This window comes from Thermobia domestica, chromosome 9 (assembly GCF_964235325.1).
Source record: "Thermobia domestica chromosome 9, izTheDome1.hap1.1, whole genome shotgun sequence".
NCBI classification, from domain to species: Eukaryota; Metazoa; Arthropoda; class Insecta; order Zygentoma; family Lepismatidae; genus Thermobia; species Thermobia domestica.
Window position 1 is genome coordinate 89,609,775 of NC_137462.1, and position 15,650 is coordinate 89,625,424.

The following is a 15,650-nucleotide window of genomic DNA, read 5'->3' on the forward strand; positions in this document are numbered from 1 at the left end:
AAAGGGTGCATCAATGTACTCATGTCTTATGATATGAAATGAACCTATGACCATATAACCATATAAGGTAATAGGACCTCATCCAAGGGAATAAATTAGGTCAAAAACGAAACACGTGGTTGTACTAAAATTTGGCAATTTCGTACCCATGAAAGGGAACGAGGTGGACCATCCAAATGTATAGTAGTATATATTAGGGTCCTATACTATTATACCAAATATGTAAAATGGTCAATTTCTAAAATTTAAGGGGTGGGCCAAGGTACCCCTCCCAAATTTTTTAAAGGGGGGCACAAATGTACCTATGTCTTATGATAGGGAATAGACCCCAATACATAACCATATAACCATATAAGGTAATAGGACCTCATCCAAGAGGATAAATTAGGTCAAAAACGAAACACGTGGTTGTACTAAAATTTGGCATTTCGTACCCATGAAAGGGAACGAGGTGGACCACCCAAATTTATCATAATACATGTTAGGATCCAGTACTATAATACCAAATGTTTAAAAGGGACAATTTCTAAAATTTAAGGGGTGGGCCAAGGTACCCCTCCCGGGGTGCAGAAATGTACCTATGTCTTATGATAGGGAATAGACCCCTATACATAACCATATAACCATATAAGGTAATAGGACCTCATCCAAGAAAATAAATTGGGCCAAAGGAACAAACACGTGGTACAACGTATTGCTTACGTTTATATTTTGGCAATTTTATGCACCTAAAAGGGGAACGAGGTAGACCACCCAAATTTATAAAATCTATATCAGGGTTCTATACTATTATACCAAATGTTTAAATTGGGCAATTTCCAAAATTTAAGGGGTGGGCCAAGGCAACCCTCCCGGGGTGCACAAATGTACCTATGTCTTACAATAAGAAATGAACGCCTGTATACACCCATATAACTATATAAGGTAATAGGACCTCATCCAAGGGAATAAATTGAGCCAAACCAAACACGTGGTTGTACTAAAATTTGGCAATTTCGTACCCATGAAAGGGAACGAGGTGAACCAACCAAATTTATAGTAATCTCTATAAGGGTCCTATACTATTATACCAAATGTGTAAAATAGGCAATTTCTAAAATTTAAGGGGATGGTCCTAGGTACCCCTCCCAAATTTTTAAAGGGGTGCACAAATGTACCTATGTCTTATGATAGGAAATAGACCCCTATACATAACCATATAACCATATAAGGTAATAGGACCTCATCCAAAGAAATAAAATGGGCCAAAAGAACAAACACGTGGTACAACGTATTGCTTACGTTTATATTTCGGCAATTTTGTACCCCTAGAAGGGAACGAAGTGGACCACCCAAATTTATTATAATACATGTTAGGGTCCAGTACTATAATACCAAATGTTTAAATTGGGCAATTTCCAAAATTGAAGGGGGTGGGCCAAAGTACCCCTCACAAATTTTTAAAGGAGTGCACCAATGTACCCATGTCTTATGATAGGTAATGGACCCCTATACATGACCATATAACTATATAATGTAATAGGACCTCATCAAAGGGTGATAAAATGGACCAAAAACCAAACACGTGGTACAACGTATTGCTTACGTTTATATTTTTGGCAATTTTGTACCCCTAAAAGGGAACGAGGTGGACCACCCAAATTTATCATAATACATATTAGGGTCCAGTACTATAATACCAAATGTTTAAATTGGGCAATTTCCAAAATTTAAGGGGTGGGCCAAGGTACCCCTCCCAAATTTTTCAAGGGGTGCATTAATATATCCATGTCTTATGATAGGTAATGAACCCCTGTGTGCGTCCATATAACCATATAGGGTAATAATACCTCATCAAAGGGGATAAATTAGGTCAAAAACCCCCGAAATTTAACTTTTTGGCAATTTTTTACCCATGAAAGGGAACGACATAGACCCCCAATACGGATAGAGGTACATACTATGGTCCTAGGCTACCACACCAAATTTTTAGATTTGGCAATTTCCAAAATTTAAGGGGGGTGGTCCTATGTACCCCTGCCAAAATTTAGGGGGTGGGCCAAGGTATCCCTGCCAAAATTTAAAGGGGGTGGTCCTATGTACCCCTAGGTCATTGACCCCGGGCCAGGGACCATGGGTCCTGAGGCAGGGACCCAGGGGCCAAAAAGTGTCCTAAAGTAACTCCATTACTACTGATAGTATAATATAATCTTATTGTTGTTATAAGCATAGCTATAATTATACTATGTTTCTAAAAACTGCATTTAAGAAATTATCTAATAGGGCCTATTACCAACTCCCTATTCCTAGTCTGGTCTAATGATTTTTTAACTTTACATACTCAATTATACCACTGCAAAAGAGGTGTATTCGGACAAAATACCCTATATAGAGCATAAGCCGAAAGAACATTTTCAACACTAAAAAGGTGAAGACATGGGTACGGTCCCAGATGGGTGCAGATCTACTTAGCGACCTGGCACTACTATACACGCACCGAGACAAACGTAGATCACGATCGTGTCATCAACAGATTTGCCAGGAACAAGAAAGGGCGTAGATTTGAGTTTATGCTGTAACTTTCACAGAGATGGACTGCAAGGTGACTAAGATCGTAGTGTGGTTTCCGCCCGTCGTGGTTTTTGCCCGTAATTATTTTCAATTCGTGGGTATTCCCCAAAAGTCATGAGTCTGACAAGGGAAGAGAGGCAGATTATATATCGAAGTGGAAGATGATTTATACACCAATCGGAAGGACTAATTACGCCTATTACGAAACTGTAATAAAAATTTCCCAAATGCATATAGTGTGCGAGTTATAAGAATATACAGGGTGTCCAGAAAATCCGTTTTCACCCCAAGAAATCGCAAACGGCGAGACAGATGCCAAAACAGTACAACGCACCAAAGCAAAAAAAGTTGTCCCAGGGCCACCAGCAGGGTCCCAGGCGGGGTCCAACTCAAAAATTGCAAATGATAAGGATGTCAAGTAGTATATTGTTGGAAACCTGTTGGAAATGAAACAAGACGAAACAACTCTTGACTCTAAAATTACCCTGTATAAAATGGCGGCCGGTCAAAATGTCAGCAAAAGAATCATTGTAAAGTTTATGACTACCCCCATAAATCTGAAATGGTGAAACAGATGTCAGAACAGGAAAACGTGTGTCATCATTTCAAAAGTACAATGATTGAAAGTAAAAATATTTTTCCCAGGGTCCTACTCAAAATTTTCAAATGGCAAGGGAGGTCAAGTATCATATCATTGGAAAGCTGTTGGGGAATGAAAGAAGACGGAATAAGTTTAGATTCTCTAAAATTGCCCTGTGCAAAATGGAGGTCGATCAAAATGTACATTCTCATTTCGCTTCTCCGAGCGCATTCGCTTTCCATTTTGCAATCAGCACTTGTCATTGTGAGACACTTGCAAGTATTCGCTGTTCCTGGTGCAAGGAATTTTTTTGTTTCAATCATTTTTTACTTGATAATCCAGACAACGAACATAAGTAGCACTATTGTACATTATACGTTAACTAGTCAGTTCTATACTCAAAGATGTCAAATGTTATTTCTTTTTTCTTTATTTCTTAATTTCCTTAGATTTTATTATATTTATTTATTTATTTAGACATTACTGGGCTCAAATAGCAGAATCTCACAGTAAGAGCATTTCCTTTCTTTCTGTTGAATACAAGAGTTAAAGTGAAAGCAAACTAAATCTCGACTACAGAAAGAAGAACTTAAACGCAAGATGTTTGCACAGTGTTATCGTAGAGCGTCCACTCTTGTTCCATATCCTTTCATTTAACAGCACCTTTCGAACGATATCCTACTTGACCTCCCTTGCCATTTGAAAATTTTGAGTAAGACCCTGTTTGGGATCCTGTGGAGAACCCTAGGAAAATATTTTTACTTTTAATCATTGTACTTTTGAAATGATAACACACATGTTTTCCTGTTTCGACGTCTGTTTCACCATTTGTTTTTTTGGGGGTGGCCATAGACATTACAATGACTTCTTTGCTGACATTTTGACCGGTCGCCATTTTGTACAGAGTAATTTTAGAGAGTTGAGACTTGTTCCGTCTTGTTTCATTTCGCAACAGATTTCCAACGATATGCTACTTGACATCATTTGCAATTTTTGAGTTGGACCCCGCCTGGGATCCTGCTGGTGGTCCTGAGACAACACTTTTTGTTTTGATACGTTATACTTTTAAAATAATCAAACACGTGTTCTTCTGGTTTGGCATCTGTCTCACCGTTTGCGATTTCTTGGGGTGGAAACAGATTTTCTGGACACCCTGTATATTCATATAACTTGCACACTATATGCATTCGGAAAATTTTTATTACAGTTTCGTAATAGGCGTCATTAGTGCTTTCGATTGGTGTATAAACCATCTTCCCCTTCGATATATAATCTCCCTCTCTTCCCTTGTGAGTATTAAATTGAACTTCTTGGATGTATTTGAATTTAGAATCGCAAACAAAATCAAGAAAGATGAACTCGAAAAAGTTTTTGAAATTGCTTTTTTAAAATCTTTAACTTAAACAAAAAGGCACAACTACAATCGTAAAAAAATGTGTAACGGTATGTAGGCTATATTATATTTTTAATAAACAGTTATATATTATACATATGATATTTGTTTGTTTAACGCCACACGTTTGTCACAGAACGGCTAAAGGAGACGTGGACCTACTGATAATAATGGAATCCGAACCACTTTTTTCGTTCAACTACACCCCACCGGGAATTGAACCCGGGACCACGCAGAGCGTTCACCTCTGGTGCGGGGGTCTCGGGTTAAACCCTGCTCCAGCCAAGTGAACTTTGTGGTGGACAAATACCGTGTGCGTGGGTTTCCTTGGGGTTGTACCGTTTCCTCACACTTTCTTCATTCCACCATTTTATTAATTTCTCGTCATCACCGTCTCCTTTAGCCCAGCTGGCATAAGCGTGGGACGTAAAACTCAAAGATTTCATTTTCATTTCCGGGATCACGCGCATCAAAAGCAAGAGTGTTAGCCATTAGACCAAACGGGGTCCATATTATATCTGAAATGAAAGAAAAACAAGTTATACGTACTCGCACTTTATGCCTTTCTTCTCCATTTGTAATTTTGTTCAAAGGTGAAAATTTTTCAAAATTAAATTTTAATTTGTATTTTTTTTAAATACCTGATATTGTCAAATATCTCCAGTCGGTATGTTAAAGGAAATATAGTTTATCTGCAGTAATGAACGGAACCATCTCTTTGGTTTTACATATCTGATCTTCTTTTGTTCATTTGTTGCAGGCTTTGCTAATCTTCTTCAAAGTTTTTTTTTCAGTTTTCAGTTTTTTTATTAGTTATATATTATAATGGCTTATATTCTATATTGTGGTTCTATATAATTTTAATTCATGTAAAATTTATAAACATGTGCTAGATCCGACAAAATTTCTGTTAGTTTTGGATAAGAGAAAGTTTAGTATTGATATTTTTGTTATTACATTATTTGCAGTATTTTATTGAGTAAATTGTGCATTTTGTTTCGTAGTGATTTATATGTTTAATAGTGATTAGCGCAAGAGTCTTGGTCTTGCAGTTTTTGAAAGAGTCTTGCATGCAAGACCAAGACCAAGACCAAGACCATACCTGCAAGACCAAGACCAAGACTCTTACGCAAGAGTCTTGCACAAGTACCGGTACTACTTGATTTATATATATATATATATATATATATATATATATATATATATATATATATATATATATATATATATATATATAATGTAAAAAAGAAGGAGATAGATTTCTTGGCTTCAGTAAAAATACTGCTGGAGTGAATGTGTTCCCAGTAGTTTATGCAATCCGTTTGAGTCGATCTGCTCCTGTAGCTTATAGCAACAGTATGTCGTTTTCTGAATTAATTGTTCGCGTTTTCTGTGGATATTACTCGTTTTCAAGCCACACAGGTGTCATCTCATACCATGTGAGCTTTTTTGATGGACAAACAGCGTGTGCGTGGGTTTTCTCGGTATTATTTCGTTTCCTCCTACTTTCTTCATTCTACCATTTCAGTGATTTCTCATCATCACTGTCTCCCTTAGCCTTGGTACACAATTGTGGGACGTTAAACTAAATACTTCATTTCATTTCAAAGCATATTAGTGGTGTTCTTCTTCCAAAACTAAAGAGAAATGTAGTATTGAACATCGGTAATACCGTATGCCATAGGTGTCGACTACATGGGTATGGCCTTGGCTCCGAGACTCAAGAATCCGTTGGAAATTTTCAATATGTGCTCTTAAAACTAATATCGAAATAACATTTTCATGACATTGACAAAAACTTAGTGCATGTGATCGCAAGTTTGATTTCATGGGCAGATGCTTATACATTGTATAATTGTTTATTAATATAACTTTTAGCCTCCTTAGGTATACGGTACATCGAGGATTGAACGATATAACATTATACTACAACAACAAATTTATATTATAAAATTGAAAGTGACTTAATAACTCTTGAACCGATCTCAATCAAATTTTTAACATGTATGAGTTTCAGTCCTGGAAAGTTTTTTTAAAGTTTGTTTCAATTTGATGGTAGAACCTAGGGGAGGAGGAAGGGAGGGGGATATGAAGCGATTTTTATTATTTTACTTTGACGGAGCAACGTAGGGGAGGGGGAGGATATATATGCACTCTTGAACCAGCCAATCGATCTCAATCAAATTTTCAACATAGATGAAGTTCTGACTTCGTTTTTTTTTTTTAATCAAATCACTTTGACGGTAGAAGTTAGGGTAGGAGGTGGGGATGGAAAATGTACAAAAATAAATAAAATTTAACAACTTGAACCACCCGACCGAACTCGATCTCATTTTCAACATAGATGAGGATCGGAACTGAGATGGTTTCTGTCATATCACTTTGACGGTGCTGTTTAGGGGAGAGGGAATGAAAGATATTTAAAAATGATCGAAAATGACCGATATTAAAATGGAGTCTATAGTTTTAGGGGTCGCTGAGATAAACAGTGACACTTCCCATGCTATTTAAATCCAAGTTCAGCCTCGTAGCTTGGCGGACGGAAGAGAAGATATATAAAAACGATCGAAAATGACAAATATTATTGTCGAATCCATAGTTTTTCAGTTCGCTGAGTTGAATACTGACATTTCCGATACCGTTTACGACCAAATTCAGTCTCGTAACTTGGGGAGACGAAGATACATAATAATGATAAAAAAAATGACCAAATATTAGTCTCGAATCCATAGGTTTCGGCGTCGCTAAGGTGAACAGTGATACTTCCGATCTCGTTTAAATGCAAATTCAGCACCGCAACTTGGGGGAGAAGGAGGAGAGAGAAATATAAAAATAATCGAAAATGACCGATATCAGAGACCGCTTTACTAATAGTAAAAAGTGACTGACTAACGAAATATATTATTATTATTATTATTATTATTTTAAAGTTTAACCCAACGAAGTGGGTAATTGATGCTAGTAATCCATATTCACAAGTGAGACTTCAAATAACTTGGGAGTTTGATGACGTTATTTTGTATTTCCAATATAGACAGTTGAATCGTTTCCAATTTTCACTCAAATTATTCTAAAATATTAAGAGGTTTGATTATGATAATTATTATTTTATTTTTTTCTCAATCTTCTTTTAGTTAATATTGCTAAATATATCATCATCTTCATAATAGCTATTCTGCCATTATTGGCAGGTTACTTGCTGCAACTGAGAAGCTTCTACGTTCGGTGATCCTCAGCTAGTCCCTTCGTCTTGACGTAGCAATTTTCTGTTTTAATACCTTCCTTCAACTAGTCTCCTTCGCTCCCTCCCTTTCTTTCCTTCCACAATACCCTCCAGCACGTCCCTCATAATACAGTTCCCCCTCAACTAATATCCTAACCAGTTCCTCTTCCTCCTCTTAACAATATCTAAAATTCTTCTTTTTCCCCTTACTGCTATTTTTTTTAACACCTCATTCGTTGTCCGTTCAACACAGCTAATTTTCTCCTTTTTTCTCCATGCCCATGTAACGAAAGCCTGCAATTTTTTCATCACTTTTGCATAATGTCAATGTTTCTGCCCTATAGAGTACATATTGGAATCAGTAAAATAAAATCTCAATATTTAATTGGAAGTTTGATTAATACAAGGATTAGCTAATCGTGGTTAAAAAGAAAAATCTGACGCCTTTAGATTGTAAAATAATTTTGTGATTCATAGTATTTCAATAATCTATGTCGTCTTGATTTTCTTTCATGCGTCTCAGGGGTAGCCTCCCCAGTTTGGGAACCAGTGCAGTGTTGGATCTGTTAAAAAATATAAACAGATTACGAGTAGTGAAGCGTGGGCACCCATTTAAAAAAAAAAGGAAAGGTCATCACCTATGTTGTACACTATCATGATGCTTACACAAAGTTAAACTATATTACATTTAGAAACATGCATTGTATTTCCGGTATTGGCGCATTGTACAGTTCATTATCCCTTATATCCATAGTAAAATTTACCCATGAAAAGCTTGAGATTTCTTAAATGCAAGACTTGCAAGACTCTTGCATGCAAGACCAAAACCAAGACTGGGTGTGCAAGACCAAGACCAAGATCAAGACCAAGGGTTCCAGTGCAAGACCAAGACCACCCCGGTCTTGGTCTTGGTCTTGGTCTTGCATTTGTTCATCACTAATGGTTAAGGAGTAATGCAATATATTATATTTATATCTACATATGATTTATGTTTACAATTCATTTCTTTATATGTTAATGAAGTTTAACTACAAACCGTCCCTCTGAGTTACTGTTAGCAGTACAGTACAAGGTTTAAATGCAGTGATGATTAGTGTTATGTATTAGAAAATGTATCCATTTCATTCTCCTGTACTTGATTTGTGCCCTTGAGTGCGCTGGCCAGTTCTTTTAAGGCAAAAACCATAACATTTTTATTTCGGGGAAAAACCACGAAATTCATGTTCTGGCAATCACTACCACGGGGAACAATCACGGAGCCACTAAACATCCTTAGGGTTCAGTTTGAATATTATATTTTTTCTTTCCAATTTTCAATTTGCGAATTATATCTGATATAAACCGAAATGAAAGCAACATGTAAAGATTGGTCCCCTATATTTTGGCCCACTTGGAACACTGTGTGCCATATACCATTAAACATCACTTCATAATTAATTATTGTATTATTTTTAAGCTACCAAGAAATGTACATAGAAATATCAAAATACCAGGAATACGAAAAAAAAACTCAAAATGTTACACCAGATTAAACCGTCTAAACAAATTATTTATGAGCCAGTGAAATTAGAGAAATATTGTTAGAAAATATTTGAAAGATGTACAGAACCATAGCTACTTGATTGACATAAGTTTGAATTCACTAGAGTTCCCGGAAACTTTTCTTTCTCAAAAAGCTATTCTTAAAATCTTTTAGTCTCTGGTTCGATCCGCCGTCAAGTAAGTTTCTGGTAGATTAACATCGTGTCCGTGAATTTTCTTGGGGTACTCCTGTTTCCCCCTACAATCTGATTCTATCAACTCAACCATTATCAATCACATGCATCAATTATATGTCTTCCTTAGCCTAAAAGGCATAATTGTGGGGCGGTAAACTGAACGATTTCATTTTATTTTAAATATCTATTCTCAAAGTCGAGACGTTGACAAATAACTTTTTAGCACACATACATACATACACTCCACATTGTATTTATTTTATTTTAATACGTTGTATGTATACAAAAATAAATTTGGAAGTTGAATATACAATATCCAATATTTGAACAGAATATTATTTCCAAATTCCTGTAAGAAATTCTATCTTGTTTGTATTTCCCTACTGTGCGTCAATTTTTTTTAAAAGAGCTCATTTTTGTATCTGATTCTTAATAAAGATGGCATAATTCATTACTACATAAATTGATTTAAATTATTAATTACATAACCCCTTTTGTTTAGGAAACTTCGTTTTACGTTTAACTTTATTTAACCATTATATCTACGTATTTTCTAGGACATTGGTATATAATTTATTTCATAATAAAACTACGACACCTCACTTTAATGTAAAATATTTTTATGCGATAAATCACCGAAGTTCATTCAAAATCCCCAGATTTTGAAATCTTGTAGAAAAACGTGCAAATAATTTGTTTGAAAAAAAAAAACTATTTTTTGCAAGCTGTAACACTTCACATAAAGATATAATTATTTTCCTTTAAATTCCATTGAATATACAGGGTGGCCCAAAAGTAGGTATACAGTCCCGTACTGATTAACTCATTGCATTTTATATAATTTCTTATTGTTATCCATCAGGTAGACTTACTTTCTTTTTTATTTGTTCTAAATGTGATTTTGCTTACATTTTCAGCTCGGAAAAGCAGAAGCAAATAAACCTATAAACTAGAATGTTATAGTTGATCAATGTAAGAGTGTGTACTTACTTTTGAGCCACACTGTATATAAAAAGATTTTCTTTTTAATTTTAGGCACAGGTTACGTTATTCCGTAATTATGTTTTCCTTATCTGCAATCGGAAAACTAAAAAGATAAATCCATGCTTCCTATGACAACATTATCTGAAAGATAATCTCAAGAATATAAAACCCATAATCCAAATGCAATAGGCCTAATATTAGATAAATTTCAATATTTATTGAAGTATCTTATCATCACTGTAAATACTTTATATATGAAATCTGGGTTACAATGTTAGTATTGAAGTATTGACAGAATTTGGAGAATTGGGGGGTTCTCATTTTAAATACTATATTTTCGCATTAAAAAGTATTCCTCTAACAATTATGTTATTAGGTTTAACAATGCTTAGTAATTATTACAAGTTACCACTATAGGACAGCAATTTCGTAGTACATTATACTTCCGACTATCAGACCGGTCAATCTGGCGAAAGGGCAGGTCAGATAACAGGATTCTCACTCCCTGCTCCACTCATACCATTAAAAACTCAAATTTTATACCAAAACCCCCTCTCATTCACATTTTCTTATCTCTTAGTACAGACCAGTATTTTATAAATGTTTGTTACGTACTGTACTGTACTGTACATTGCAAAAATGTATTACGGAAAAAGAAGCCCAAAAATAAAAATATTATACACATTTTAAGATAAATCTTATAATGTCTAACTTTAATAGCACAAAACATAAAATGATGTACATTGTACATAAATACAATTTTAAAATAAAACATTAACGCAATACGTACGCATACTTAATAAATATTTAAGTTTATTTTACTGTTCATTTGAAAAGGTAGGCCTAAGAAAAAATCCACACTTACAGTTTAGTGTCCTTGATAGATGACTGCTTTTTCTAGACGAAGTCGCGTTTTTCGAAAGTGTTAAAATTCGGATTGGGTGTCCGGTGCTCAGCGGTAGAGCGCTCACCCTTTGCATGCGTGATGCCTGGTTCGATTCAAACTTCCGCTAAATGGGTTTTGTGGTGGACAAACACCAAGTTCCCTCGCGGTTTCCCAGTTTTCTCTCACTTTCGTCATTTCACCATTATCATCAATCTCATTTTCGGATGAGTTACCTGGGTTCGATTCCCGGCGGGAACTCATGTGATTTAGATTCGACGTCACACTATAGGTCCACGTCTCATATAGCCTCGCTGTTGAAAGAGACGCTAAACTAAAAATCAAATCAAATCACCTCCGTCTCCCTTAGCCTCGGTGCATAATCCTAGACTAAAACGTTAAACTAAGAAAAAAACGAGTAGATTGTTCAAAAAATAATTCCTCATTTTATTACAGAGGTCGGTAGTCTATTGTATATCAATGTCTACTGTATATAATAAAATATTTCTATTTTATCTGTTATAGCACTATTCAACTAAAATATAGTTTTTACTAAGAAATTAAAGTATAAAATATGCAACTGCTTCGAATTTGCAAATTTCACATTTATATAATACCCACTTCTAAGAATGCTGAATCAATTCTATCGATTGTAGCAACAAGTAATGCCGTACAAAATGAGCATGTAAGCTATATGAAGGTCTTAACCAAAGGAATTTCTTTCTCACCCTTTAATCATTTAAAAATATATCAATTCTGTCGAATAAGTTTTCATCGGGTGCATTGAGACCAAATGCATTATTGTCGTAAATTTTACGCTTCTAGCCTAGTTTTACTGTTAGCCAATTTCATAAGTGGTAGATCAATTAATTATGTGGCATAACTGTACAATGGGTAGAGCCTCAATGCTAATGGAGTAAATTGTACGATAAAACAGAAAAGTGTTCATGCTTAAATTCATTAACTGTTAAATTTAGAGAAGTAGTGGTTTAAATTTTAATTTCCAAATGTTATGTATAAATCAATTGTATGTCATCAATCAACTAATAGATACCAACACTGAATAAATGCGCTGGAAATACAGCAAACTTATCAAATGTAACCATCATCAACCATAAATTTTACTACATCCGCTAATCTTCGATTGTCCTCTTCGTCTGTTATTGGTTTCAAAATCCAGATATCAGTAAGAGGAATAGCTTCATTGCCCTCGATTAGGTCAAGGTCTGGAGCATCTTCAGCATCACACAAAGTAAATGGGATGGACTCTATAGACATTCCAAGTCCAAAGGCCCCAAACTCCTTTAACTCCTTCTCGAATATTTGACGCGAAAACAAATCGGGATTCGAACCTAACTCCTTTAAGAAATCAGTTACACTTGTATGATACGCTTGAAAAAGGTCCTGTAATTTCGAATCTCTCAGTGGCTTTGTTGTACAACTACAAATGAAAAACATGACATCTAAAATTGGAGAAGAACAACGTGCAAGCTGAAAATCAATTATTTTAGCACTGTGTAATTCGCCCCTCTCATTATGCTTAAACATAAAATTTGGTAACCACGCGTCCCCGTGACCTATGACTGATAGTGGTTCCCTAGGTTTCACCCAATCGATCAACTTATCATACAACCCAACGGTGAATTGTTTGAACTTAGTTTCGTAAATACTGCCTGGACAAATAACATTCAAGGCATTAAGTGTCATGTCGATAGTTATTTCCATCATACCCCTGTACCATTCCCTATTGCCTTCATGATAGTATGTCTCGCTTAAAGAACTAACAATTTGTTTCAAAGATTCTGGATCTTGATCTTTTAACGCAAGCGACAATGCATGAAATCTACCCAGTTCCTTTAAAGCCATTTCGCAATGAGCAAAATCTATACCTTCTTGCTTTTTCAGGGGCGAATACCCATCAACACACAAATCTTCCATAACAATAATATCATTCTGACCATCTGCAAATGCCTTATAACACTTTGGTAAAGCAGTAAAAGGATTTTGCACTTTCCTTTCCTGCTGGAATTCCATCATTTTGGGCACAACAACACTGTAAAACGATACTTCATTTTGGAAAAACTCAACTGACTTAAATGTTTTCCTACGGCCAATATTATGTGGTAAACACTTTAGGATTACCGATTGAGACACTTTCTCCCCATTTCTTCTTTCCGCACTAACCACTGCGCGGTACACTTCAGTAAGAAAATTCTCTCCTTTGCCGGATCCTTCGCTCAGTTCAATGTTACAGAGTGCAAGGTCATCACTGCCTGTTTCGCACTTGAGAATATCCAGCAAATCATTATCTGGGCACAACTTTGAAAGGTTTTCCAGTTTATTCATATCGGTAATCTTGCAGCAGACTGAAATAGCTATAAGAACAGATCAGAAAAGGAACTAAATAGGCACGTACTTTTTGGCTTCTGCTTATTACATAAACTATCATAAAACAGCTGAGAAATTATTGCAATATTATTTCCTCACTTGCAATTCAAAGAGCACTTGTAATTCTAAGACAAATAGCACACTTTGTTTCCCCTCTTTTTTACATGGAAATAGTGTCAAGCAAGATATATTACATGTGAACAAAGTTTCTATTTGAACACGAGATAAACACTATCCCACCGCTACTATGTTACCACGTAGTCATACGTTACGTCAACTCAAAGTTTCCTGCACTCGACAGCAGCAGCTGATGAGGAATGTGGAAAGAGAATTGTTAAGTGTTGCAATCTTTGTAATCAAATAATGTCTACCATTTATTTTGTAAAGCGAAGAGGATCACGTAATATTTGTTCTAGATTTTTTTCTATCTTCACAGACTTCTCCCTCTCCCTCTTTAGATTATTTTTATCTATCCTCTTTCAACATTTGCATAATACCATCAGTTCTTAAATTATGTTTTATGCATTAAATCTATTATTAGTATTCTTTGTCCGTATGTTATCAGACACTGAAAGAGTTTATTAACTTCTAAGAATGAGAAGATTCCAATCGGAGCAATTTACTTGGTAAGTAAATTTCATTAAAAGTGTTGTTGATATTCCTTATTAGTTGGTTGGCGTGGAGTTTAACGTCCCTTTCAGCATCGAATTTATATGAGACATGAACTTACAGCTTAATGTGGGATCCCAATCACATGAACTCCCACCGGGGATCGAACCCGGATCTTTCACGCCGCAGGCGTGTACCTTCCTATATAGCTAGGGTGGCCAGATGTCCTGCTTTTGGCCGGACAGTCCGGTTTTTGGAGGTCCTGTCCCGTGTCCGGCTTAGTAGTCGAGCCGGACGCCCATTTGTCCTGCTTTTTAGTTGTCTAATTGTAAATGTTTAACTTCTTATTATTCTGATGGCTCGATGGTATTTAAAACTTTTAGAACGTGCGAAAACAGCAAGTGAAGGAGGTTTTGAGAATTTGAAGAAAGTCGGTTCATCATTGTTTCCATACAAAGTAGTAATGCTTACTGTGAACGGATATTTTCATTAATGAATGCTACTTGAACAATACAACGCAACCGACTTAATATCTTCACAGTTACATCCTAACTTCACGTTTGTTTCAACTTTGAAGGAAAAAGTGAGAATGGAACACGTAGTGACATATTTAAAGAATTCTTCCAGAACAAGCGTCTATTGAAAGCCGCTCGCAGAGCAGAGAAATATCAATGAAGTAACAATTTTAACATGTAAATGAAGCTTTCCCAGATCGCTTGAGCCAAAAATGCCTAAACGCAATTAATGAATTGAATTGTCATATGTGGGAAAAGGTTTACAAATTCATAAAATCCGGCTTTCTAAGCCAATATGTCTGGCTTTTTAATCATTGCCTTCTGGCCACCCTATACACTGTATAGCCACAAGCGATTGTTACTATGTTACGAAATGATTTAAGATTCTGGCAAGGATGTACCCAAAACATTGTTCACGTTCTAGTACGTAATGCATTGTGTACTTCAGGTGCCGCACATAGAGAGATTAATTAGTGCCATATTTGCTGAAAGTTGCTCACCAGCCGTAAAGTTGATTTCATATATTCTTATTTCGTACCCTAAGAGGAAATAGTTTCATATCGTCCCTGAACTAGTTTCAATACCTGGAATACAACCATTTCGTCTAGATAATTTAAGATGGAGGCTTGTGATTCATTTTTAACCTCACCAAGTACTATATTATTCCTTTTGCACCAATTTATAAAGTCTTTAAACTCCCTAATTACTATATAGCTCATATCAAATGTAGGATTCAGAATAACGTGAATTGTTCCTAATCTATATTATAAAACTGAAAGTGACTGTTTGTGACTCCTAATCTCTTGA

General features: G+C 35.6%; 1 protein-coding gene across 1 annotated transcript; it reads right to left on the reverse strand.

Annotated features, from left to right (window-relative positions):
- Positions 1–8,671: 8,671 nt before the first annotated feature.
- On the reverse strand, positions 8,672–14,001 carry LOC145694840 (uncharacterized). The gene has a single exon (XM_081771521.1). The coding sequence runs from the start codon at positions 13,675–13,677 to the stop codon at positions 12,424–12,426; it is 1,254 nt and encodes a 417-aa protein (XP_081627647.1). The 5' UTR covers positions 13,678–14,001; the 3' UTR covers positions 8,672–12,423.
- Positions 14,002–15,650: the final 1,649 nt, after the last annotated feature.